The sequence below is a fragment of the Physeter macrocephalus genome, chromosome 21, assembly GCF_002837175.3.
Source record: "Physeter macrocephalus isolate SW-GA chromosome 21, ASM283717v5, whole genome shotgun sequence".
In the NCBI taxonomy this organism is placed as follows: Eukaryota; Metazoa; Chordata; class Mammalia; order Artiodactyla; family Physeteridae; genus Physeter; species Physeter macrocephalus.
The window spans coordinates 61,687,973-61,714,997 of NC_041234.1; the positions used below are offsets into that span (position 1 = coordinate 61,687,973).

Genomic DNA, 27,025 nt, shown 5'->3' on the forward strand with positions numbered 1-27,025 from the left:
GTTAGGTGTTAGAGATGCAAGGATGAATAGCAGGGCACCTGCTCTCAAGTTTCTCACTATCTAGGAGACAGAAACAAAATCAGAAAACTTAGATTTCTATGAGATAAGGGCTTTATGAACAGTTTTTGGTGGGGGCAGTACAGAGGGAAAAGTAACTTTGCCACGTGGAGTTGCCAAAGTGTTAGCAGTTGAAGTAACATTAGAACTGGGTTTAAAAGGCAGAAAAGAAGGGTCAGGGGAAAAGGGGTTTGGTGATAGCAGAGAGAGGCCAGGAAATTCCAGAAAAAGAAATGGCATATGCAAATGGCCAAAGAGTTTGAAGATACTGAGAAGTTCATCGTATCTGAAGAATATAGTGTGAGGTGGGGAGGGAGGTAGAATGATAGATGAAGCCAAAGAGGAACATGTTGGTTTTTGGAGGGTCTCGTTTCATATGCTATGCTGAAGAGTTCAGACTGTATTTAATATGGAAAAGATTTTAAGGAGAGAAATGACAAGGTCAGGGCCTTTATTTGTATTTATTTTTTAGGTGAAACTCTACCACCAGTAGGGCAGGCAGATACAGCTCACTAAGATGAAAGAATATAATCTTACTAGTAGTAGATCACAAACATGTTTCAGTGCATACTGAATTAGGAGGAACAATCCAAACCTTTCTAACTGTGCGAACTTGGAAAAGTTATTTTACCTCTGTGCTTTAGTTTCCTCATCAAGTTCCTCATCTGTAAAATGGAGAATGATAATAGTACCCACAGGTTGTCTTCAGGTTAAAAGTGTTAATAGAATACTGCCTAGTACATAGTAGGCACTATACGTGTTACCTGTCATTTCCTTTTCTACTCTCTCTCTCTGCCTTGACCTCAGGGTCCCAAGCTACACCTTGCCACATTTGGTGCAGGCTGGGAATAAATGCCCACTCAAGGGCTTCACTGTTGCTAACTTTGGCGTGTAATTATGCTAAGTGGGTCCCTTCTCATGATATGTAAGCATGAGAAGGAATCCATGCACTGGTTTCTGCCTCAATAGGTAATTGGAATAGAATGAGGAGCCTAGTGTCAGGAAAACTCATTATAGTAATTAATCTGAAAGAGAATGAGAACAGAGGATTGTGGGAATAGAGAGGAGGCTGTGATCAATAAGATATTCTGAGATAAAATCAATAAGATATTGTGCTCAACTGAATGAGGGAGCTGAGGAAGTGAGGACTGTAATTTAACATGTATGTAAGCAAAGTGAATAGATCTTTTAATTCTACTGTGTCAACTACTTCGGTTTAAAAAATCTGTCCACATTTCAATTAACTTATTTGTTCCATCAGTAGCTCTATTTAGATAAAAACAACTGGCATGATCTCCACTCACTAGTAGACTTTTTATTTATTTAAAATATTTTTTTAAGGACATGTGGCCTTTTATTTTTTAATTTATTTTTATTTTTGGCTGCATTGGGTCCTCATTGCTGCGCACGGGCTTTCTCTAGTTGCGGTGAGCAGGGGCTACTCTTTATTGCGGTGCGTGGGCTTCATTGTGGTGGCTTCTCTTGTGGAGCACAGGCTCTAGGTGCACGGGCTTCAGTAGTTGCAGTACGTGGGCTCAGTAGTTGCAGTGTGCAGGCTCTAGGGCACACGGGCTTCAGTAGTTGTGGCATGCGGGCTTGGTATTTGTGGCTCGCAGGCTCTAGAGTACAGGCTCAGTAGTTGTGTTCCATGAGTAGCCTTTTTAAAAAATTGAAGTATAGTTGATTAACAATAGTATACCAGTTTCAGGTGTACTACATAGTGAATCAATATTTTTATAGATTATACTCTAAAGTCATTACAAAATAATGGCTATATTTCCCTGTGCCACACAATATATCCTTGTGGCTTATCTATTTTAGATTGATACATAGTAGTTTGTATCTCCTATATCCCTATCTTGCCCCTCCCACCATCCCTTTCCCCACTGGTGACCACTAGTTTGTCTTCTATATCTGTGAGCCTGTTTCTCTTTCATTATATCGTTCATTTCTTCCTCTGGCTTATTTCACTACGCATAATACCCTCTAGGTCCATCCATGTTGTTGCAAGTGGCAGAATTTCATTTTTTTTTAATGGCTGAGTAATATTTCATTGTGTATACATGTACCACATCTTCTTTGTCCTTTCATCTGTTGATGGACACTTAGGTTGCTTCCATGTCTTGGCTATTGTAAATAATGCTGCTATGAATACTGGGATGCATGCATCGTTTTGAATTAGTGTTTTCATTTTCTTTGGATATATACCCAGCAGTGGAATTGCTGGATCATATGGTAGTTCTGTTTTTAGTTTGTTGAGGAACCGCCATACTGTTTTCCATAGTGGCTGCACCAATTTACAATCCTACTAACAATGTACTCGAGTTTGCTTTTCTCCACATCCTCACCAACATTTGTTATTTGTAGACCTTTTGATGATAGCCAGGCTGACTGGTGTGAGGTGACATCTCATTGTTTTGATGTGCATTTCTCTGGTGATTAGCAATGGTGAGCATTTTTTTTTTCATATGCCTGTTGGCCATCTGTATATCCTCTTTGGAAAAATATCTATTCAGGTCTTCTGCCCATTTTTTTTTTTTTTTTTTTTTTTTGCAGTATGTGGGCCTCTCACTGTTGTAGCCTCTCCCGTTGCGGAGCACAGGCTCTGGACGCACAGGCTCAGCGGCCATGGCTCACGGGCCTAGCCGCTCTGCAGCATGTGGGATCTTCCTGGACAGGGGCATGAACGCGTGTCCCCTGCATCGGCAGGCGGACTCTCAAGCACTGCGCCACCAGGGAAGCCCTCTGCCCATTTTTAAATTGGGTTTCTTTTTGATACTGAGTTGTATGACCTGTTTATGTATTTTGGATATTAACCTCTTGTTGGTCATATTACTTGCAAATATTTTCTCCCATTCCATGGGTTATCTTTTCATTTTGTCAATGGTTTCCTTTGATGTGCAGCTTTCTCATTTGATGTCTCATTTGTTTGTTTGCTTTTGTTTTTCTTGCCTGAGGAGACAGATCCAAAGAAATATTGCTAAGACTGATGTCAAAGAGTGTATTACCTATGTTGTCTTCTAAGAGTTTTATATTTTCAGGTCTTACATTTAAGTCCTTAATCCATTTTTAGTTTATTTTTGTATATGGTGTGAGAAAGCAGTCCAGTTTTCCCAACATCATTTATCAGAGGCTCTCTTTTCCTCATTATATATTCTTGCCTTCTTTGTTATAGATTAATTAACCATATAAATGTGGATTTACTTCTGGGCTCTCTATTCTGTCCCATCGATCTATGTGTCTGTTTTGTGCCAGTACCATGCTGTTTTGATTACAGTAGCTTTGTAATATAGTTTGAAATCAGGGAGGGTGATACCTACGGCATTGTTCTTCTTTCTCAAGATTGTTTTGACTATTTGGGGTCTTTTGTGTTTCCATACAAATTTTTGTATTATTTGTTCTGGTTCTGTGAAAAATGCTATTATTGGTGGTTTGAAAGGGATTACACCTAGAGGGTATTATGCTAAGTGAAATAAGGCAGGCAGGGAATACAAATACTGTTTTAATTCACTTATTTGTGGAATCTAAAAAAACAAAACAATGAACAAACAGAAATAGACTTATAGATACAGAGGAAAAATATGTGGTTGCCAGAGAGGAGGAGGAGTGTGGGGAGGATGAGTGAAATCAGTGAGGGAGATTAAGAGGTACAAATTTCCAGTTACAAAATAAATGAGTCACGGGGATGAGATGTACAGCATGGGGAATATAGTCAATATTTTAATAACTTTGTATGGTGACAGATGGTAACTAGACTTATCATGGCCATCATTTTGTAATGTATAGAAATATCGAATCACATGTTGGGTACCTGGAACTAACATAGTGTTGAATGTCAATTATACTTTAATTAGAAAATAATAAAAATAAGTGAAAATAAGAGAAAAATGCTATGTTGATAACATGAAAAGTAATAATATCTAATATATATTAGAATGTGAATAGAAAACTAAGAGCTATTATTTCATCCTTTCAAGCTCTACAAATCCTCTGCTGAATTAGTATAGTCTTGTGATTTTTTTCCCACACATGAAAAATTTGAATACACTAATGCTTCTCGAGTAGAAAGTTGTCCATCTCTAAAGAATATTTCTTTTAGGGGTCAACTGTCTTATTGATGGGAAGAGGATTTACACATGCAAGTCCTATTAACATTAATAGGTGTTACCAGCATAAATCTCCCGTAGTGATAGGTGAAAAGACTCTCCAGTATACTAGGATTCAAGTTCTAACGATTACCTGTCAAATGGTCCTAAGAGTCATCATCACCAGAAAGAGCAGACGTGGCAACTTGTATGGGAAGGGCATCTCATCGCAGCCCCACAGCTAAACTATGTTAATAGAAAGAAAAGTGTCTTTCAAAGTGTGACCTGGGATGTTGTGTTAAACCTCTTGCATTTTTGAAAAGCCATCATTAAAGAATTCAAACATATCAAAACACTTGTTTAAGAAAAAAAAAGTGTGAATACTCATGAACTCCAAGGTGCTTGAAGGATAATACAGCTATTTGTTTAAAAATTCAATTAACCTTATCTTTCTTAAACTTGATTCATTAATAATCTCACAGATAAATTGCCAGTTTTGAAATAATGATGTTACCTTTTGAATATGTCCTGTCTGGGAAGGTTTAAAAATGACTTGGAATTGGCAGAAAATGTCACTCTTCTTTAATTATTTGATTCAAGAACAAATCATAGTTCAGTGAATGATTTCTGCATGAAAAGAACATCAGCAGTCTCTTATCTGTTGCAAGTAAGCTGTTGGGGACTCAACGACCACAAAGAAAAACACTTCAGGTTCTCATTCAGCAAGTAAATAACAAAAACGTTTCAGAGTCTCATACACTAAGTGAGATGCGAAAACAGTTTGCAGGTAATGTATCATAAAGCCATATCCCATGCCTCAGAACACTGATTTCAAACAGAATGAGATCTGATGCTGGCATCTAGAACAGTTTGCTAAGTAAATCATACCCATGTATCATTTGATTGCCTTTTTCACAAACCTGACACAGTTGGCAGATGCCTAGAAATAAAACCAAGTATACAGCTGGACAATTAACTAAGAATTTAAGTAATAGACCGGTATCAACAAATAAATCAGTTCTAAGACAATTTTAAATTTCTTGCCATATATACAAAATTTTAATATTAAAAAATAGGATACCACGCCTGAAAGGCATTAAAAACAGACTTTATTTCCTCTGAAAACTTACTGTTACAGTGTGCAAATTATGAATAATCATATATTCATGCTTTTGGAAATGCATATAAGAAAATCAATCAAGAGTTGAGAGAGAAATTATCCAATACCAATAGCAGTAAATAACTTATTTGTAAGAAAACTGCTTTGAAGGATCATTACTATTTAGCAATCAAATTTCAACAAATTTTTTTCGAGGTTTTTAGGACTTTAGACAAAGGGCTGCCTTCTCCAGAACTACAGCTGTGACAGAAGTTAATAATTAGTGTGGCCATTATTTTACACAAAGGGCTGCCCATCTCAGAAACTACTATTCCAGAAGTTAACCATTAACATGACTATTTTCCTATGAGCAGCTAGATATCATAGAAGATGGGGAAATTATAACTCAGTTTTCCTATAGAAAAATATGTTTATAATATACATATCATATATATCTTTTTCTGGGCAGGCATACCAACTAGACAAAAATACAGTAGCAACATAGGGTTAGTAACCAGTTTTCATGTTGATCACTAAACTGAATGGTATTATCATTTTTGGTTAATAAGAAGCATGCATAACATAAACATTTTAAACATGGATAAAAATTCTTTGATAATAGCTATTTTCAAAATTTAAAATTAGCTACTGAAATTTCTGCATCACATACAGCATCTATATTTTATTCATATGACTTCAGGTTTACGGTTTTACAACAAAAGGTTTTCCTTTAAAGCTATGAAAACAAGTATTTGCAGTAATTAAGATAGCTGAAAAGAATGCTCTTAGAATAATTTCTATTACATTCTGAGGCAACAGGAAATATCTAAAGTTCTCTTAACACAAGGTTTTTAACAGTTGTGTATTATCTTAATCATCACTACTCATATTCAGGAGCTTTTAAACATTTCAACAGTATTTAATAAATAACCTGGAAGAGAAATTCCGATGCTGGCTAATGGATGAAATAGGGTACAGTATGGACTGGGCTATGAGACCACAGAATATCTCCTTCATTGTTTTAGAGAGCTGTAGTAAAGCTATCAGTATTTTTCTAGTCATTCTGGGTGTACCCTGATTGGCTGTTTACTAAGTGTGCATGCTGCATCAAGAGGCCTTAACTCTAAGACTATAACAAAGTACAATATCTTAATTGGTGCAGCTTACTACAATTGTATTCAGACTCAATACTCTCATATAGTGGAAGCTTTTATATTGCTGGTACTGCGGGGCAGAGCCAATACCCGGTGCTTATAGGTATGTATTGTGCATTTAGCGCATGCCGTAGTTGGGTTTCAGGAAATATGATTTAAGATAGATCTGAATCCATATAACAAAGTAGGTTATAATGTGATTCTATTGTCCCTGATTTGTATAACATTATAAAAGGGGAAGAAAGGTATAGAGGGGATTAAAGAGATAGGGGAGAGGCTATGCAATGGGAAGAAGGATTAGGAGTAGCCTGAGAGGCTGGGAAGATTTTCTTCTGGATTCAGCTATATCCGCAGGGGGTTTAAAAGGTGAGGCAAGAGCTACATTCCTTGATTCTTTCCATTTCTCTTGAGTCTGTGACCTGACAGAGCTGGCTTCCTTTAAGATCTTCTCTGAAATCTGGTGAGGTCAGAGTCCTGCTGCAGCTGAAGTATGTAAGAACTATGTGTTTTCTACTGTAGCCATGGCTCTCTGATCAGCAAGATAGGCCAGACTGCATGACAACGCACTTTTAATGTATTTATTTATTGAAATAAGTTGTTGAGTTCAAACTATTGCTCAAAAAAGGTAAACCATTAGAGCTTGGCATTTGGAAAGATTTTAATATAGGCACTGTCACTGTAACTAGATTTGCTGCCTATGTACAGCCCTTATATTTTTATGTTAAGTGCATATTAGGGTTTACCAATTGTCATATTCTATTTAGAGTCCTTGGTGGTTTCAGGTTTACCTACTAGAAGAGGAATATGAAGAGTTTATAGACTGTTTTCCTTATTAAGATTCAAAGCCATAATTCCACGTTACTATGTTTACTTTTCTATTAGACTATAAAATACTAATTAAGGAAATAGATTTTTATTTTAAAAGCTTAATGCAGTAAGAACACTATGATCTATTGTGTTGGGGGAGGTGACAGCAAACAATTATTTGCTGCTTGAGATCTTTGATATTCACCCCCAAGTCAATGAGAAAATTCTGAAACAACTTTTATTCCAGAAAAATCATTCTAAGGATGTCAATGCGTTTATCTTCAAAATCATTCTCATACAGTAGACATATGGAGAAACTGAGGCCCAGAAGTTAAACAATTTGCTTAATATCATCAGTGGCATAGCTAGGACTAAATTAGGTCCACAGACAATTAGGCTAGTGCTCCAGATACTCGACTAGACAGAATTTCCAAATACCAATGAGCCTATTCAAATCTTTCCTTCCATTTCTTCAGTATTGAGCCTTCCTAGTGTGTTCAGGATTCACATACAAATATCACTATTAACATTTAAAAGGAAAAAAACCCTGAGTAATGAACTCATGACTTGTTTGTAAAAATGTCTAATATTAGCATTTTCAATACTCAAGATAGAAAACAAAACAAACCTCTATTTCAAGCATAGGCTCCTGCCTGGATCATGACACTTTAGTTTTTTTTTTTCTTTGTTTGTTTTTTTGTTGTTGTTGTTGTTTTTTTGCTGTACGCGGGCCTCTCACTGCTGTGGCCTCTCCCGTTGCGGAGCACAGGCTCCGGACGCGCAGGCTCAGCGGCCATGGCTCACGGGCCCAGCCGCTCCGCGGCATGTGGGATCTTCCCGGACCGGGGCACGAACCCGTGTCCCCTGCATTGGCAGGTGGACTCGCAACCACTGTGCCACCAGGGAAGCCCGACACTTTAGTTTTTATCAGGTATATTTACGTATGCTTTTATCATTTGTGTCACGATGCTCATACCCATAAAGAAAATATAACTCAGATAATTAAAGGAAATATGTAAGCAGATTTTGAAGATGTGGTTTTCAAACAAAGATCCAAAGTGGCAAGCAAAAGCTGTCCTAATACCACAGAAATATTATCAATGCATAGGATCACTTTCATAAACATAGCTATATTTCTGGGAATCAATCCATTTATAATTTTTATCTGCTAATTCCACAGGTTTGGTATCTTAAAGCAGGCAAGTGAATGTGCTTTACAAGTGTTTTGTGGTCTTGGAATGTCCTTTTTAAGGAAAATTCCCTTTTGGATTTCTATCATCTGTTTCTCTTGGTAATTCTGCATGTCAACTGGCTGCTGCTTTGTAACATTTTTCAAACAGTTCTTCCATCAAGAGGACTCTGAGGCTAGGAAGATTTTCCAAAATGTTCTATTCAGTTTGGTGTATACTCGTTATTTAGAGGGCTCCTCTGGGTTTCTCAGATTTGCGCTTTCCCTGGGAGTCTCTGAGTTGGCCTCTGGTATAGCACTGGATTCTGAAGCCTCTGGTTGTAAACTGTCTCCATCAAGGATAATGTCTTCAGGATTTGGTGGGGGTGGACAGAAGTCTTCGTTGGGGCAGATTTGTTGGAAAAGTGCTTCAGCCTGGCCAGGGAAGAAAGGGCACAAGAGTTTTTGAACATTAACTTAAAATGTATGTGCCTTTCTGGAACTATCAAAAAAAATGAAGTATCACACTTAAAATTTTCTTTAAGTTATAGAACTTTACACAGCACACATGACCTTCTAAAAACTGCTTTCAGAACTCCATGACTTTTCTCCCTCTAATTTATACATTCATTCAGGCCCACCCTTCAAGTATATCAGTACTTGCTAAGACTCTTTATGAAGTGCTCAGATAGTTGAGATTTTAAGGTCATTCATTCTACATGTCAACAGAAATACAATTTCCCTTAACATCCTTTATATAATTTCCTAATAGAGCCTGTTTGTGATATTTGTACAGTCTAATTTAGCACATACTAAGTTTAACAAGTCATTGTTCAAATCAAGAAAATTCTTCATTGTTTGCTCAACTATTTGCTTTTCTAATTTTCCTCTCCCTGTGCTTTGAGGAATACAACACAGTGTCCAAGACAATGGACACTGAATAGATAACCATGCCCAAGTGCTGGCTCTGCCACTTAGCAGCGATGTGATCTGGGGAATGCTTACTCAGCTTCTGAGCCTTGCTCTCCTTGCCTATAGAATGGCAGAGAGTAAGCCTCTCTATTTGGTAACTGTAATCATTGTTATTAATAATAACATAAATTAAAATGTTGAGATTTAAGCTGAGCTTAGTCTGGCAGGGTAAGAGAATAATAAAGTAAATGTGATCTTAATTAACAACAACAAATACACACACAATACAAGAAAGTAAATGTGGCAAGTAGCATTGTTATTCTATTCTAAACATATTCCTGCTATTATTTAGATGAATACAGTTCTTTGTTAGATAAGAGTCCCTGCCAGGCTAGGGAGCTTGCACTCTAGCCTACTGGTAAAAGAACATCATTAAAGGGTTTTAAACATATGCTTGTTTTGCTTTAAAGGTTACAATGTCTGTCTGTACGACTTCAACCCTTCTTCCCAAAGTACACACAAGGTCATCCATTAGGTCAGGAGTTGACAACTATGGCCCACATGCCAGATCCAGTCTGCTGCCTGTTTTCATAAATAAAGCTTTATTGGAACACAGTTACTCTCATTCATTTATCTATGGTCTACGGCTGCTTTTGCACTGCAATGGTGGAGTTGAGTAGTTGCAAAATACATTATATGGGCTGCAAAATCGAAACTATTTGCCATTTGGCCATCTATAGCTGGTAAACTCCTACATCAGGTGAATAAAACCAGTATCTTTGGGATAGGGTGAAGGGCTGGTTAAGCAGAAACTTTTGAGCTTTGATGTCGAGTTGAAAGAAGGGGCGGAGAGAAAAATAGCTTCTTTCCTTCTTAAGTATAGTTCAAAGTTATATTTTTAGACATGCCATTTTATTATGGATATTTTGAAATTAAACATTTGAGATGCCTGCTTTGCTTCCATCCTGGGGTCTCACCATATACATCTTTGCAGGAGACATTTTAGTCCCTAGAAGCAGGACTGAGGTCAGACAGAGCCTCTACCTCACACTTTAGTTCCTCTAACGGTCATTGTGTCTGTTATCTCTACCTTGTCTGCGGATAGAAGTTCTCCTTCTCCTTTACTCTCTGCATGCAATCAATCAGCAAATCCTATCAATTTTATCTCTTAGTTCTTGACTCCACCTGTTCCTCCACTAGAGACATAGCCCAGACATGCACCATCTTTCCCCTGGACAACTGCAACATCTCAGAACTGGACTGGTCACTTTGCCTCTAGGGTTCCCCTGTGTAATCCATCTTTATGCTGCCCTTAGAAGGGTCAGTGGAAAATGAAATTCTGTTTATGCCTTTTTTTTGGCTTAAAACTTCTTAACAGGATAGAAATCCAAGATATTTATTATGGCAAACAACACCCTTCAGGCCTATCTTCTCTGGTCTCATCATCTTCTTCTTCATCCCATCTCTGCCTCTCAGGCTTTTTGCTACACTGTTACCTGTTTATTGGTACTTTCTTAAACATACCATGATGTTTACACCCTGGGCTGGTGCAAATGCTATCAATTTGATTATCTATCACTTGGATGAAGAATTGCTACTCATCTTTTATATTCTTCCCTGTAAGGTTCTCTGACTCCTAGATACAACTCATGGCTCCTCTATATTACTTTTATACTTTCGATATCATTCTCTTATTGCATATACCGCACTGCAATGTCATTCGTTTACACGTTTTTCTCCTTTACCAGACAGTGATTCATCCAGGAATAACGACTGGGTTTTAGTTAACTCTGAATCCTTAGTGGCAGGCATGGAGTAGAATCTTTCTTTCTCTCTCTCTTTTTATATATATATATTTATATATTTATATATATATAATATATATATATAAATGGAAGAACTTTAGAAACCGTATATTATGCAAATGTTGAATATAAATATTGTAACAATTATTATTACTATTATTATTACTGTTCCTCTTACTTCTACTCCAATTCTTCTCTATCTCACACCTTGTCTCCCTTTTGCCACCTCCCTGTAGGATAGATTTTCTCCTGAACTCCAGTCCCTGTGGCTAGATTCCACTCGACCTGTTTTTGTATATCCCTGTCATGAACAATGTGTGTCCTACGACTGCCAAACAATTGCAGGTTGCTGCCCTACTTTTATTTGTGTTCTACCTGCTTGTGGAAGTCCCACCTTCAGCTCACTGCCATTGGCCCTCTCTGATGCCAATTTCCTATAGCCAGACTCCAGCCTTTCCCAAGCCTCTCCTCTCTCCAACTGCTGGAAACTTTTGGGGTCAACTGCCACTTTCTGGAAGGTCTATCTAATGCTTCTTGGTGAACTTCATTTCATTTGCCAACTGAGCCCCAGTTCTGAGAGTTGTCACCAAGAGGTTGGTTCAGAGTACTTAATTGTCAACTTTTAATCTTCCTTGCTCTTTTAAAGCTAGAAGTTAGCTTAAAGGGTAAAGACTTTCATGTGGTTAAAATAATTAAAAAGGGCTAATTATATTGTGAATTGGTTCCTTATATTGGGAAGTACAGAGAGGACACATTGAGTTATTTAGATATTTCTATGTTTCTTTAACATACATCTACACAAAACACAAATATTTTGTCAATCTAGCAGTTTAATGTATTTAGGATGTATCTGCATTAACGAGTTGAAAGTAGCATAGTATACTAGATGAGTGTACAAGCACTGGGGTCCAACAGACTTGAGGTTAAATCTTGGATGAAAAATTTACCAGCTATGTGATCTCTGGAAAAGTTATTTAGCCCCTTTGGGGCTTAGTTTCCTCATCTGTAAAATGGGGATGTCACAGATACTTACCTCATAGGGTTGTTGTGAGAACCAAATACAATAATATATATGAGATGATTAGGACAATGCCTGGCATATAGAAAATGCTCAATGAATGGAAGCTTCAGAAGATATGACACCTAAAATTGCCCTCCCCCTCAATGGCTTGAGAAAGTGAATGCTACTGCACTATGTGAGCAACTTGAAAGTTCCTACGACCTATAAAGCTGGTCTTCAACTTACACATTATGTACCAAAAGTCATAAGCAAGTTGCTGATCTGTCCATATGAACAACATTCTACATGGTGGTTAGACTGCCAGCCCAGTCCACATCAGCCAATATAACCCATTTCATACCTTAAGTATAATACAGAGTACAGTACTATTTAACTATTCTTGTTCCCAAGGCAGTGGCAGCTCCTAGGCAATGGAGGCTCCTGAAGAAGGAGGGAGCTATCACTGGCTTGGGAGTATAGACAAGTAGAGACTATAGACCAGTCTGTTCATCAGTATCTGTGGGTAAATGAAACACTCCCTGTATTAAGAAAAGTAATATCTATGTCAGGTTCAGAAAAAACAACTGGAGTAACATAAACTGCAAAAACTAGCAAGTCACACAAAGATTCACAAAATAGGGAATGTCTTGGTATGCTCCTGCACACAACTTTAACTTGTGAGTAATAAACAGATCAGATTACTTTATATTTTTAATATGTCTTCAAATCATAAATAGCTTCATATGAACACAAGAGAGACAGGTCTATGTTATTCAACATCTATACATTTACAAATAAGAAGAGCAGATGCAAACTTGCCAACTAGCAAAATGAAGCATTTTCTTTTTCTTTTTTTTTTTTTTGCTGTACGCGGGCCTCTCACTGTTGTGGCTTCTCGCGTTCTGGAGCACAGGCTCCGGACGTGCAGGCTCAGTGGCCATGGCTTACGGGCCCAGGCGCTCCGCGGCATGTGGGATATTCCCGGACTGGGGCACGAACCCGTGTCCCCTGCATCGGCAGGCGGATTCCCAACCACTGCGCCACCAGGGAAGCCCGAAGCATTTTATTTCAAAAAAGAAAGAGAAAGAAAGAAAAATGAAATCTGCAGGTACTTATGTTTCCTACACAGGCAAAGCTTAGGTGATGTTTTGAGGGCTTTTAGAGACAATTTGGAAAACACAGTCATCAGTTAGTGTTTGGGATGAACACAGAATGACATACTGGAATTAGAACAGAGTTTATCTGAATAAACTGGCTATTTTTAAATGTTATTAGTGATGCCCTTTAAAGTAGGCATTATAATATTTCTCCCAAGACTGATGTGAGGTTAAAAGCTGTATAACAAATATAAACCTACTTATATTTAATAGTATATAATAATTAGCACCCAAACTAGCATTATTACTGTTTTCTTCTGTGAAAACACTGTACTCAAGTCTATCTTCTTGGGAATCAATATCTCATGATAAAATTATCCTTTAATTATAATCTTTTAGCTTGCAGTTTAGATCACATTAGCACTTCTATATTAAGTCCTTATTTAAGGCCTTCCATTTTGGTTAAAAAAACATTAAAGTTCACTCAGGAATAAAGTTACCTGGCTGATAACTTGCTGGTAATTTCTTCTTGGAAAATAATGGACCATCAAAGCAAAAATGACTTGGCCATTTTAAGCCATAAATGTAGATATTGAACCATCCTGAGTTCCTATTAAACTAACAGAATAAATGATGGATGAGAGATGTGACTTCCTATTTTTGTTTGTTATCACTGACTAAATATGATTATCCTGGATCACCACTAGACTCTGAAAATGAGAAACAAAGAATCTGGTAAAAAACTGTAAATGTATAGGTCATAGCCTTGCTGTTATGCCTAAAAATTAGATTAAAGGCTCAAAAAGGTCATCTGCTCCTATAAGATCCCTACCACTAGTGGGAATGAAACTTCCATCTGTGGTCTTAGAACAACGTTAAATTATCCATTTATTGTTTCAATAAACAGATGCGCCAACTATATTGGTGAAAAGTTTAGACTTATACCTTAAAAAACGGTATTTTCTGCTCTTCTCTTCCTGTCAAGTGCAGAAAAGTATGTTTGTACATGCATATGAATTTTCAGCTTAGTAGACTCATAATTCACTTTTGGCATTTTGTGTCACCTGCCTTGTACCTATTCATAGCCCTGCCCAGGAGTGCTGTCACAAAATTCCACCTTGATTTAACATACTCCTCAGCAGCTATTACAGTACCTTTGGGACACCAGCTTGTGTCAAAACATTAAAGGAATCATGTTAATTGTGAAAAACTATATGTTCTTTTCCATGGTAAGAATGTGCCTTAAAAATGTGCCATTTAAAAAATACATTTTGTATGCCTTACTAGTTACACTCCTTTTGAAATGACTCAAGTTTACAGAGGAAAAAGTTTGTGTATTTCAAAATACAATGATAGGCCACCATTTAAACTAGAAGCAATGTTTCTTTAGAATACTGGCATTATAAATTCATTTTTCTGAATATGTACTTCTAACATCTTCTATCTTTATTCCCACAATGGAACTCATAAACAATCTCTTGTAGTTCATCGTTATATTCAAGAACGTGAAAATATTTGATATTAAAGTGGCTTTGTTGTTAACCGAGAAGAAGTTTAGGGGCAAATTGCAGAGATGGTATTAAATGAGAGAGATGCTTTTTTAGTTTCTTTTCCCACCTCCTAGAGGAAAAAACAATTCACTTTCCCTACCACACCAATTTCCTAACATAAAATCAAGAAACACCAACAGCCTTACCTGTTTGACTGCATTATCATTTCCTAAAGCACAGTCTGGGCCAGAGCAGACATAAACGTTGGATGGTAAATCATTATAAGAGTTCCTGCTGACGTCTGAAGAATCTCTCATATTGAAGTAAAGAGCCCACAGAAGTCTTGGCTTTTCAACTTCTTCATTTTCTAAATGTAGACATAAATTTTACTTACATCTAAAGCACAACATGCCTCTCAATTACTACATGTAGCCAATTGCTAACAAAGCTATGACTATATATTGTAGTAAATCAGAGCTTTGTCTGTAAACTATAGTAAATCTGTATCCACACACTCTAATACATGTGTATGATATTTCAAGCAATGATGGCTTTTCAACCTAAGACAAGTTAGATTTTAAAAATTATTTTGATTATTAGTAAGTTACTTAGATTTAACTCCAATCATGTTCCCTTGGATTTCTCTTATTTCTCATCGCCAGTATGAAAGCACTTATGATCACATTCATCTTTAAATTATGCCAATGAAGTGAGAAGTTAACATAAATTGATTTTCTTATGTTTCACATGGATAAACCAACTTAAAAAATTATAAAGTAAGTCAATACTATATACAGGATTATGAAATGACCAGAATAGAGAAATCTATAAAGACAGGAAGTAGGGGAATTCCCTGGTGGTCCAGTGGTTAGGACTCAGTGCTTTCACTGCCAAGGCCCAGGTTCAATCCTTGGTTGGGGAACTAAGATCCCACAAACTGCGTGGCATGCCCGCCCCACCCCCCTCAGAAAAAGACAGGAAGTAGATTAGGGTTACCTAGGGCTGTGGGGGAATTGAGTGTAAGTGCAGGTTAATGGCTAATGGGTATGGGGTATGGGTTTATTTTTGTAGTGATGGAAATATTCTAAAATTGACTGTGGTGATGTTTGAACAATACATTAAAAAACATTGGATTTTATACTTTAAATGGGTGAATTCTATGGTATGTGACTCTCAATAAAGCTGTTATTAAAAAAATAGTATATACAGGATTAAAAATTAGATATCCTAACTCACTAACACTCTGTCCTACTAGATTACAAAAGTAATGCCAACCAACAAACAAATAACAAAAATATGATTATGAGACTGTAAGCTGTTTTCAGTGCACATTCTCTCATTTACAGCAAGCATCTATTATGTGTTAGGCATCAGGCTAGGAGCTGGGGATACAAAGATGAAGTAGACTTAGTCCTTATTCTCTTGCTCTTTCATGTTCCCTAATACAGAGCCTAGCACATAACAGATGCTCAATGAATAATTTCTGAACCAATTTTAATTCTGCTTTCAGGTATAATCAAAGCATGATGTGCAGCCCTCTTAATCTCAATACCTAAAGCCTAATCCTTGCTATCTTAATAATTATTTCTATGCCTCTCTTCTTTAGAAATGTTATAATTACATTTTCTTTGGTTGAAAACAGAAAATATTGCTGTTAATATATTTATTGACTAGAGTGTTTTCTTAGCCTGAATCTGAAGAAAAATTCAAATTCTGTACAATGATAATAAAGGATGTGCATGACGATTACCCAAGACCATAAGGCACCTTGTGAATCATAAAGAAAATTCTAAAGGTATAATTATCTAGTTAATTAACTCTTATTGGTAGATTTATAATCAGTGTAGAAAAGTTAGCTAATTGCGTTCTTCAGTTAAAAAGAATGTCCCATTCCCCAATTCAGGACAAATAGGTTTTTTATTATACTTAATTTAAAATATCTCCACTACAACAATACCAAATATGTTCTTTTTCTAGTTCATCCTGAATAATCCATAATTATTAATGTGATAGGATGAAGAAACTCTGGATGAAGTGATCCTTTAAGATGCCCCTTTCTATGCTAAGATCTATGAGTCTAAGTTATCACTAACTTCATGTAAAGCACACAATAGGTGGCAAAACCTACTTACTGACAAAATAAAGGAACACAAGAGACTCATATTTCACAGCTAAAACCATATGGCTCTTAGTAAATTTATTGGTGAGCTTAGTTTCAGTAAATCTTACAGGAAGATAGTTAAACATACTGCCTATCACTTGTGAAATCAGACTCTAGGAGCATTGCAGAAAAGTGAGCTAAGGTCTGGAAGTCCTTTAATATTGCTCATTCCATTTCTAAGCATATACTAAGAGAGCTTATCTTATATTTTATGGAAGTTCCAGCTCAGAGGAGGGCTTTCACTCAATAAAAGTTGGGGGAAATGAATAATTCAATTATAGGAAAGAAATTTCATAGAGGTTGAAGTTTTGAAAAGAAACCGAGAGGAAGATGAAAAGTTGACACAGGGTGAAGATAAATGCTCTAGATACAAGCGAGTTATCGGGCTTTGACCTTAAAACCCTCAAAGAAACATGTAATTGCTTCATCTTTCTTTGAGGTCAGCTGGAAGGCAGAGAGATAGCTGGAAAAATAACATGCAATTGTGCAGTGCAAAATTGTCAAAAAATTAAAGCTGTCGAGGTTTGGCTAGGAATACATCACTTGGCCAGAAATAGAATTGGTTTTCTGTAATAGCTCATTTCATTCAATTAGATTGTGCAAAGGACTAAACAAGTAATAGGTAATTTAGAATAAAATCTTGGGCGAATTAAACTGGGGCAGGTACAGAATAAAGTAGGCTGAAGAAAATCAACAGTGACACACCAAATAAAAGCAACAAATAGTCTATAGCTGCATGCCATGTTTAGGGAGAGAATGAACTATTTTAGCAACATAGCACAGTAGCACAAGACCAAGAGAGTAGGAGACTGCCACAGCTGTGACCTAGATTGGACACAACAAATACAAAAAGGAATTAAGATAAGGCATTTTACTTATCAGCTCAGTAAAAACACCCTCACCAGCCACCTATTTCAAAATGACACCTATAAGGGGAATTCCTGTTTTTAGGCAGTGCTGCTTTTTTGAGATAGGAATTGAATGAGAAAGAATGAGATAGTGCCACATGCTGTGCCCAATGGAGGGAAAAAGAGAAAGAAGATGGTGCAGTGATGATATTACACTGCAGACATTTGAAGATATTGTACTAATGAAATTCTTGCTTCAGTTTGTATGGAAAAATCTCAATTTCCTGGGTAAAATAAGAAATCACTTAGGAAAGTTCTACCCGTGCTTTGAAGGATATTATGGAATCTGGAAGAATTAATGTACATATGAATGGTGAGCAATCACCTCATTTTCTCACCTGCAGAATCAGGTTTATTAAGCATAAAGTATCTGAAATTTCCTTGGACTGTGAAGTAGGGAAGAGTTTAGAGATCTCTGATGTTCTTAAAGGAGCCTGGGAAGTAGGGCTCTTAGAAGTATTAGTACAACTGCTTCTTAAGACAGAGCATATGTCACGAGCTCCAGCTGACACCTTAAACATGAACAAGTAAGAAAGAGAGGGAATAGAAGGAATACCTTCACAAGGCTATTGGATTCCTCAGATATAAAGGCAAAGAAGTACTGTGTTTGAGAAGAGAACATTACCTTTTAAAACGATAAATAAACTTCATTGCAAAGTGACTAGGCTTACTTTCACAAAAGCTCATGAAGCACAGCACTACACAGAACACAGAAGTCGAATAAAAAGAAAATAAGCTTAAATAATGTTATTCCTCTGGCACACCTTAAAACAAAATATTTATAAAGCTTTAAATCATAAGGTTTCATATCACTGTCAAATAATTAAAACATAATAGTAAAAGCCATCAATCTGTGAAAATAGGGGCTTTTGCTACAGACAAGAATGTGCTTTAATGTATTAAAAGTTCATATTGCTCATAAAGTTCCTTCTTCCTCATTTAGGCAGGAAAATGAATTGAGTTCTCTTCTCCAGGTGACTTTGCCTCTTTGACCTGCCATGGCCCAGTGCTCACTTTATCTGGTGATTCATTTTCAATAACTCCAACAGTATTTGTTCTGACATTTTAATTAAAATATGACCACTACCTCATCCTGATGATAAAAAGGCCTATGTGTCAGTGAAAACTGGCTTTTCAGTGCCTCAGTGCACCTGAGGACCCCTCTGAGCACATAGTTCTTACTAAAGAATTTCACTCAGGTTCTAAACAATACATCATTTCAAAATGGGATCACATTAACCATTAAGATTAATGTTTAAAAATCTAAAATGGCTAGAGGATGCTAAGTAATGAATATGTAATTTCCCCATCTTGATTTTAAAAAAAAGAAAATGCATTTAAAAAGTGAAGAGCAATGATACAATATTCAAATTTAGTATATTATTTGGGACCACCACACAATGAAATTATAACCAAAAATTATGAAAAAATTCAGAAATAAAGAAGGAATTATGAGTTTTTATAAGCAAGGTAACTAAAGCCAAAGATAAAACTATGATTCCATTTTACATTTAGGAATATTATTGTGTACCGTAACTGCAATCAAATTTTTAACAATACATTTATATGAGACTTTCCAATGAAAAAAAAAGTAAATATGAAACAAATTAAATTCCAAACTAAAGTGAAGTAAATTTTCAGATTGCAGAATTTGATTCAAGCAGCCCCAAAAGAAATTAATTATATTGATATTAGCTCCTGAGAACAGAGCAGTTTGTTTTCCTATGTAAATGTAAATGCCCCTTTATGCACTATCTTGCAAAGAAAACAAACAAGACACACAGAAGATGAGCTAAAAAGAAATACAATAGGTAGGGGTAAATAAATGGTTGCCTGAACAAACATAACATCCAAAGAAAATGAAGATATATGAATTAATGAACTGGCCAGGATTCAAGTGGACATCCAAATCCTATCATGAAAATCACCGTCACTTCATATAAATGAATAAGATCCATTAGGCCATGTTTTGATCACTTACACATAGAATTCACTACAATTTGCTCCATTCACAGCTACAAGGGCTACCCTATGATGCGGGGAGAAAAGTTAAAAAGTTCGTGGTTGAAAAGCATCTTTCCACCATGAGTAGGCAGAAAAGTGGCATATATGTTTTGAAAGCTAAATATTTATCACATCACTAGCATGCTATGCATGAAAAGACAATTCTTGGTTAGGAAGGATTCCTACGTTTGCCATTTAATAGCTTAACCTTCTCTCAGTTGAACCAAGTTTCTTTTTCTTTGTAAATGAAGATAACTTTTTCTGATAAAGGAATATATGCTCTTCATACAACATCTATAAAATAAAGAAAATTAAAAGGAAACAAAAATTATACATAATCCCACCAAAATTGAGAGATTTCCTGACAGTCTTTTTTCTATGCATATGAGTATGTACACATGTAAATGTATATTTTTGCACTTAATTATATACATTGTGTGTGAGATGTAGCTTTTTCTCTTATCATTATAAATATTTCCCCATTTTTAGGAAGAGAATGTGCTTAGTCATCCTAGTAAAACATGTAAGCATTGGTGCTGAATACATCACCTTTCAATTCAGGTTGCAGAAACCTTCCTGATATCTCTAAAGAGGAGTAAAGTGGTCACGTTACCTTTCCATCATGAATCACTGATTATTGTTCTTACCTATCTCCTTTTCGGTATATGGAGTAAACAATTTCTGCACAACTGGTTCTAAATCTTCTCTTGCTGTTTTAGAAGTCGTACAAGTCAAATGAACCAAATCTGTTTAAAAAAAAATTTTTTTGAGTTCCTGCTTATCACAAATTTCACTGTGTACTCATATTCAAGGCACTAAGCTGGTGCCATGGGGAATAGAGCCAAGCACGTCATGGCTCCTGCCTTTAAGAACTTTATAATCTAGTGATGGGGGACATGTAAAAACCATAACAATATGCTATGTATGTTAAAAAAAAATAGTGAAAATATATGTTAACTAATAACCAAGAGGGAGCACACTAAGACTCAAGACTAAGTACCAGGCGATGGTTATGTAAAACCAGCAAGGTAAAAAAGCTTAGGAAACCATTTATTCATAGAAAGAGCTTAAGCTATCCTTATAACATTCCCAACGAAGGTGGATAAAGGATTGCTAAGCAAAATATTGTATAAAAAAGACTAAAAGTGGACTATATTTTTACCTAGAGAACACACAATATTCTTCAGACAGAAAAACCCATTTATACAAGCTTTACTGATAAGTTAAAAACAAATCATCTATTTATTATAGGGTTCTCTAAGAAAGTTTTTTGGGGAACATTGTTAGCTTAGTTTGAATCATGCATATACTTAAAAGTCCATAATATGGCACAAGTCAAAACTTGTGTAATATTTTCAGGATTTCCAAATCACTTTGTTTTGCATTTACAGGTTCATGGGGCCCAGACCTCAGAGAATGTCTGGGTTAGAGAATATCATGTACAAAAAGGGTCCTTCACAGAAGTGAAATACTGTAGCCTAAGGCACTTAGAATTCCTAAAGGCCTACATACAAAGGGCAAAGGAAGGACAAAAGATTCTACATACTGAAAGGAAGAACTAAGGGGATCCCTAAATGGGAGTAATTCTTGTGGTTTTGGAAAGGGCAGAACAGAATTATGGCAGAAAGAATATATATTAGAGAAAAGTATAAGAACTGAGACATTTCTACTCCTAAAACACCAGTAGAGAAGTACATGCACTTCTTTTCTAAAAGTTTTCTTTAGGCTAGTAGACTTTTTTAAACCCCAGGAACATGGTTCAAAGTTTATCATGGAAGCGCAACATCAGCATAGAATTATCTTTATTAAAATTAATTCCACATTCTACTCTAAAATATATCTAAGCATAAAGGGACTCTTAATAACCATGTGAGCTCAAATCAAATTTTGTAGTATTTTTTTCCAGGTGCACCAAAGAAAGTGATATTCTAAGAAAGTTCCTGTCTTATGTATGGCCTAATAAAATATCTACCTTATTTAAGCAATGTTTTTATATGAATATAACAATGATTCCCATGGGTTCTGGGATATTGAAGGATATACAGTATTTCAAAAGTATAATAACATTTACAACAAAATTATTCCTAATGAACTTAAAATTTTCAAATGCAATATAACTTTGGTAGGGAGGGAGTTCAAAGCCCCTAGATAAATGCTGAATTAAACAGAGTATATAACTATAAAGGCAGAAATATCTGATGTAACACTTGAGAGAAACTGTCCTGTCTCTCTTATCCTACAGTCTCACAAAATACCAACGTTCATGTCAAAGTTCTCAATTTTCCAGTTCTTTCCTATTCAATTAACGTACACTAGGGGGAAAAGCAGATGAACACGAATATAAATAAAACAGCACATTTTGAAAAATATCTTAACAGTAAACTACTAGTTCTATAAATCAGGATATATAAAAGAAATACACCAGAGTAACTATATCCTTATGTTTCCTAACAGTGTAACAGAGTTCAGTTCATGGAATGCTAGCAAAAATTTCTAGTAATAAAGTCAGATTATCATCTTGTACTTAATAACTTTTATTACAATTCTTAGAAGGAAAAATTAAAGACAGCTATACCTTGAATTCTAATACCTTGATTCTGCTTAGATGCTACATTATTAATTCATTTACAAATTTAAGGTACAAACAACTATTTTTTCTCCCTGCTCATTACCCGCTTTTCCTGTTATCTATGTCACTTCCTTGTATAGGTTACTCTAAATTTATTGCTTCTTTTCAAATCAGAGGTTGATTGTATTATTTTTTAAAATTCAGATTATTTTCAAAATTGGTTTATTAATCTTCATACATCTCATAAGTCTTTAGCAAGGGCAAGTTTTAGAGTCAGTTTTCCTCTTTGTCGAATATAACTTTCACTTTTCAATAGGTGTTTAATAAACATTTGTGGCTAAAGACAATTTGCTTCCCTGACATGAGCAGACATTAAGTACTCACAGTCTTAGGAAGACATACAGGTGCATACAAATATATGTATGCATACACATGCATAGGGAAAATTTTACTAGTTACTTAATATGAAGTGTGGAAAAATTATCTGACTGACCAGGGTAGAAGTAAGGAAAGCATAAGTGGATGATCCTCAAATTACTTAAATCTGCCTGAGAAATGCTCACAGACGCTTTAAGATATATCTTTAAAATTCTCAAAAGAATTTAAAAGATTATCTAGAATTTACTGTATGGTAAACTTGCATGTGTCAGACACTACCCTAAGCATGTCAGAAATATTACTTCATTTTACCTGTGCAACAGCCAACTATTATCTTCATTTTATAGGTGAGAAAACAGAGGAACAGTGGAGTTAAGCAGATTTCCCAAAGTTATGCAATTACTAAAAGGAAGAGGTGGGGCTCAGAGCTGGAATTCAAGCCCACGTGGTCTGCCTCTAGAGTGCCTGCTCTTAGTCACTGAACAATGTTGTGTAACTGTAATAATCTCCTGTAGAAGGTGCAGCTAGTCACTTAAGGCAGAAACATTCAAACTGCGAGGTGTATAAAGATACAAGAGGACTTTCCACAAGGTAAATAACTCTAAGGGAGTCACTGTCCAGATGCTCAACCTCACCTCCTGCAATTTTGTTAAGCAATGCATTTCAAGAAATTTACTTTGTGTTTAATAATCCTTTATCAAAACGGTAATATATTTATGATAGTTTGATTAATTTTGCACAAATATAATTGGATTAACTACTGAATCCAGAAGACATTTTTTTAAGCTTACTGTCTTCAGAAATTAAAAAACATCTATTTCCATTTATTATTTGAAGTGGGTGATAGTGGGTATCAAATATCTCTGATACTTAAATTCCATTGAATACATTTAAAGGGGTGATGTTACCATTTTACCATTACATACCAACATTTATAATGTTAGAAACTACACTCTTGGTGATTATTTGAATCTTATGATGAAAAACTGTATATGTCAAATTATATGTGTTTGAGCGGTACATGAGCAAAAAGGTTTCAATACCTTAAGGTGTTAACATAATTGCAAAACCATACCTATAGAACACGTCATATTTATACCAAAATTTAACTCTGAGTAAAATGCTCCTTTCTATTCTGTGACCTTAACTCCTCTCCACGAAACTAACTTGCTCAGTAAATGCTAAAAATGACCACAAATTAGATCAGATGGGACAACTGCTTTCCTAAAAGTATCACATTCATTAGTGCCAATTAACAACTATAACTAAGATTGTGGAAGATGCAATAGAACTGGAAACATTAGCCACTGACATCATGTGAGATAATAACTGACTCAAAAAATGGTTTAAACCTTGACTCTACCTTTTATAAAGTATGCTCCTTTTACTTCATTTAGCAACTGCTTAAAGGCTTAATGGGCTAAAAGATGACAAAATGTGCTCTCTATCACAATTCTTCTCTTGGCAATATATTTAGCTTTGTATTGGCATTAAAGAAACTGCAAAATATCCTATTCAAATTTATAAGCTTTTGCACAGCAAAAGCTGTGCAAAACAAAACGAAAAGACAATCTACAGAATGGGAGAAAATATTTGCAAGTGATGTGACCAATAAGGGCTTAATTTCTAAAACATACAAAAAGTTACACAGCCCAATATCAAGAAACAAACAACCCAATCAAAAAATGGGCAGACCTATGGGCTTCCCTGGTGGCACAGTGGTTGAGAATCCGCCTGCTGATGCAGGGGACACGGGTTCATGCCCTGGTCCGGGAAGATCCCACATGCCGCGGAGCGGCTGGGCCCATGAGCCATGGCTGCTGAGCCTGTGCGTCGGGAGCCTGTGCTCCACAATGGGAGAGGCCACAACAGTGAGAGGCCCGCGTACCACACACACACACACACACACACACACACACACACACAAAGGCAGACCTAAATAGACATTTCTCCAAAGAAGACATACATATGGCCAAAATGCACATGAAAAAATGCATAACATCATTAATTATTAGAGAAATGTGGGAACACCTCAACATATAAGCCAAATGCTAACAGCCATAAAAGGGAAAATCGACAGTAACACAATAATAGTGGGGGGACTTTAACAACCCACTTACACCAATGGACAGATCATCCAGACAGAATATCAATAAGGAAACATAGGCCTTAAATGGTACATTAGACCAGATGGATTTAGTTGATATTTATAGAGCATTCCATCTGAAAGCAGCAGAATACACTTTTTTCTCAAGTGCCCATGGAACAGTCTCCAGGAAGATCGCATACTGGGCCACAAATCAAGCCTCAGTAAATTTAAGAAAACTGAAATCATGCCAAGCATCTTTTCTGACCACAACACTATGAGATTAGAAATAAACTAGAGGAAAAAAAACTGTAAAAACACAAACACGTGGAGACTAAACAATATGTTACTAAACAACTAATGGTTCACTGAATAAATCAAAGAGGAAATCAAAAAATACCTAGAAACAAATGACATGAAAAACATGATGATCCAAAACCTATGGGATGCAACAAAAGCAATTCTAAGAGGCCAGTTTACAGCAATACAATCTTACCTCAGGAAACAAGAAAAATCTCAAATAAACACCTAACATTACACCTTAAGCAACCAGAGAAAGAATAACAAACAAAACCCAAAGTTAGTAGAAGGAAAGCAATCATAAAGATCAGAGCAGAAATAAATGAAATAGAAACAAAGAAAACAACAGAAAAGATCAATGAAACTAAAAGTTGGTTCTTTGAGAAGATAAAATTGATAAACCTTTAGCCAGACTCATCAAAAAAAAATAAATAAACAGGAGATAACTCAAATCAATAAAATTAGAAATGAAAAAGAAGTTACAATTGACACCATAGAAATATGAAAGATCATAAGAGACTACCACAAGCAACTATATGCCAATAAAATGGACAACGTAGAAGAAATGGACAAATTCTTAGAAAGGTACAATGTTCCAAGACTGAACCAGGAAGAAACAGAAAATATGAACAGACCAATCACAAGTACTGAACTTAAAAACTTCCAACAGAGTCCAGGACCAGATGGCTTCACAGGGGAATTCCATCAAACATTTAGAGAAGATTTAACACCTATTCTTCTCAAACTCTTCCAAAAAACTGCAGAGGAAGGAACACTCTCAAGCTCATTCTACGAGGCCACCATCACCCTGATACCAAAACCAGACAAAGACACCATAAAAAAGGAAAATCACAGGCCAAAATCACTGATGAACATAGATGCAAAAATCCTCAACAAAATACTAGAAAACAGAATCCAACAGCACATTAAAAGGATCACACACCATGATCAAGTGGGGTTTATCCCAGGGATGCAAGGATTCTACAATATATGCAAACCAATCAATGTGATATACCACATTAACAAACTGAAGAATAAGAACCATATGATCATCTCAATAGATGCAGAAAAAACTTTTGACAAAATTCAACACCCATTTATGATAAAAACTCTCCAGAAAGTGGGCAAAGAGGGAAATTACCTCAACCTTACAGAGGCCATATATGACAAACCCACAGCTAACATCATACTCAATGGTAAAAAGCTGAAAGCATTTCCTCTAAGATCAGGAACAAGACAAGGATGTCCTCTCTTGCCACTTTTATTCAACATAGTTTAGGAAGTCCTGGACATGACAATCAGAGAAGAAAAAGAAATAAAAGGAATCCAAATTGGAAAAGAAGTAAAACTGTCACTATTTGCAGATGACATGATCCTATACAGAGAAAATCCTAAAGATGCTACCAGAAAACTCCTAGAGCTCATCAATGAATTTGTTAGAGTTGCAAGATACAGAAATCTCTTGCTATACACTAATAATGAAAGATCAGAAAGAGGGATTAAGGAAACAATCCCATTTACCATCACATCAAAAAGAATAAAATATCTAGGAATAAATCTACCTAAGGAGGCAAAAAACTTGTACTCAGAAAACTATAAGATACTAATGAAAGAAATAAAAGATGACACAAACAGATGGAGAGATATACCATGTTCTTGGACTGGAAGAATCAATACTGTGAAAATGACTACACTACCCAAAGGAATCTACAGATTCGATGCAATCCCTATCAAATTATCAATGGCATTTTTTACAGAACTAGAACAAAAAATTTCAAACTTTGTATGGAAACACAGAAGACCGCAAATAGCCAAAGCAATCTTGAGAACGAAAAATGGAGCTGGAGGAATCAGGCTCCCTGACTTCAGACTACTCTACAAAGCTACAGTAATCAAGACAGTATGGTATTGGCACAAAAACAGAAATATAGGAACAGGATACAAT

The 27,025-nt window shown here is 36.0% G+C and overlaps 1 protein-coding gene across 2 annotated transcripts in view; it reads right to left on the reverse strand.

Moving 5' to 3' along the window:
* Window positions 1–5,238: 5,238 nt before the first annotated feature.
* CHM (CHM Rab escort protein) overlaps window positions 5,239–27,025 on the reverse strand; it is a 189,027-nt gene continuing 167,240 nt past the window's right edge. For both annotated transcript variants that reach the window (XM_024129495.3, XM_055081972.1), the window contains 3 exons: window positions 20,395–20,493; window positions 14,881–15,041; window positions 5,239–8,805 (listed from right to left, as the gene is read on the reverse strand). In XM_024129495.3, coding sequence (XP_023985263.1) covers window positions 8,614–8,805; window positions 14,881–15,041; window positions 20,395–20,493 — 452 coding nt within the window. In that variant the 3' untranslated portion in view covers window positions 5,239–8,613. The remainder of the gene's footprint in view (window positions 8,806–14,880; window positions 15,042–20,394; window positions 20,494–27,025) is intronic.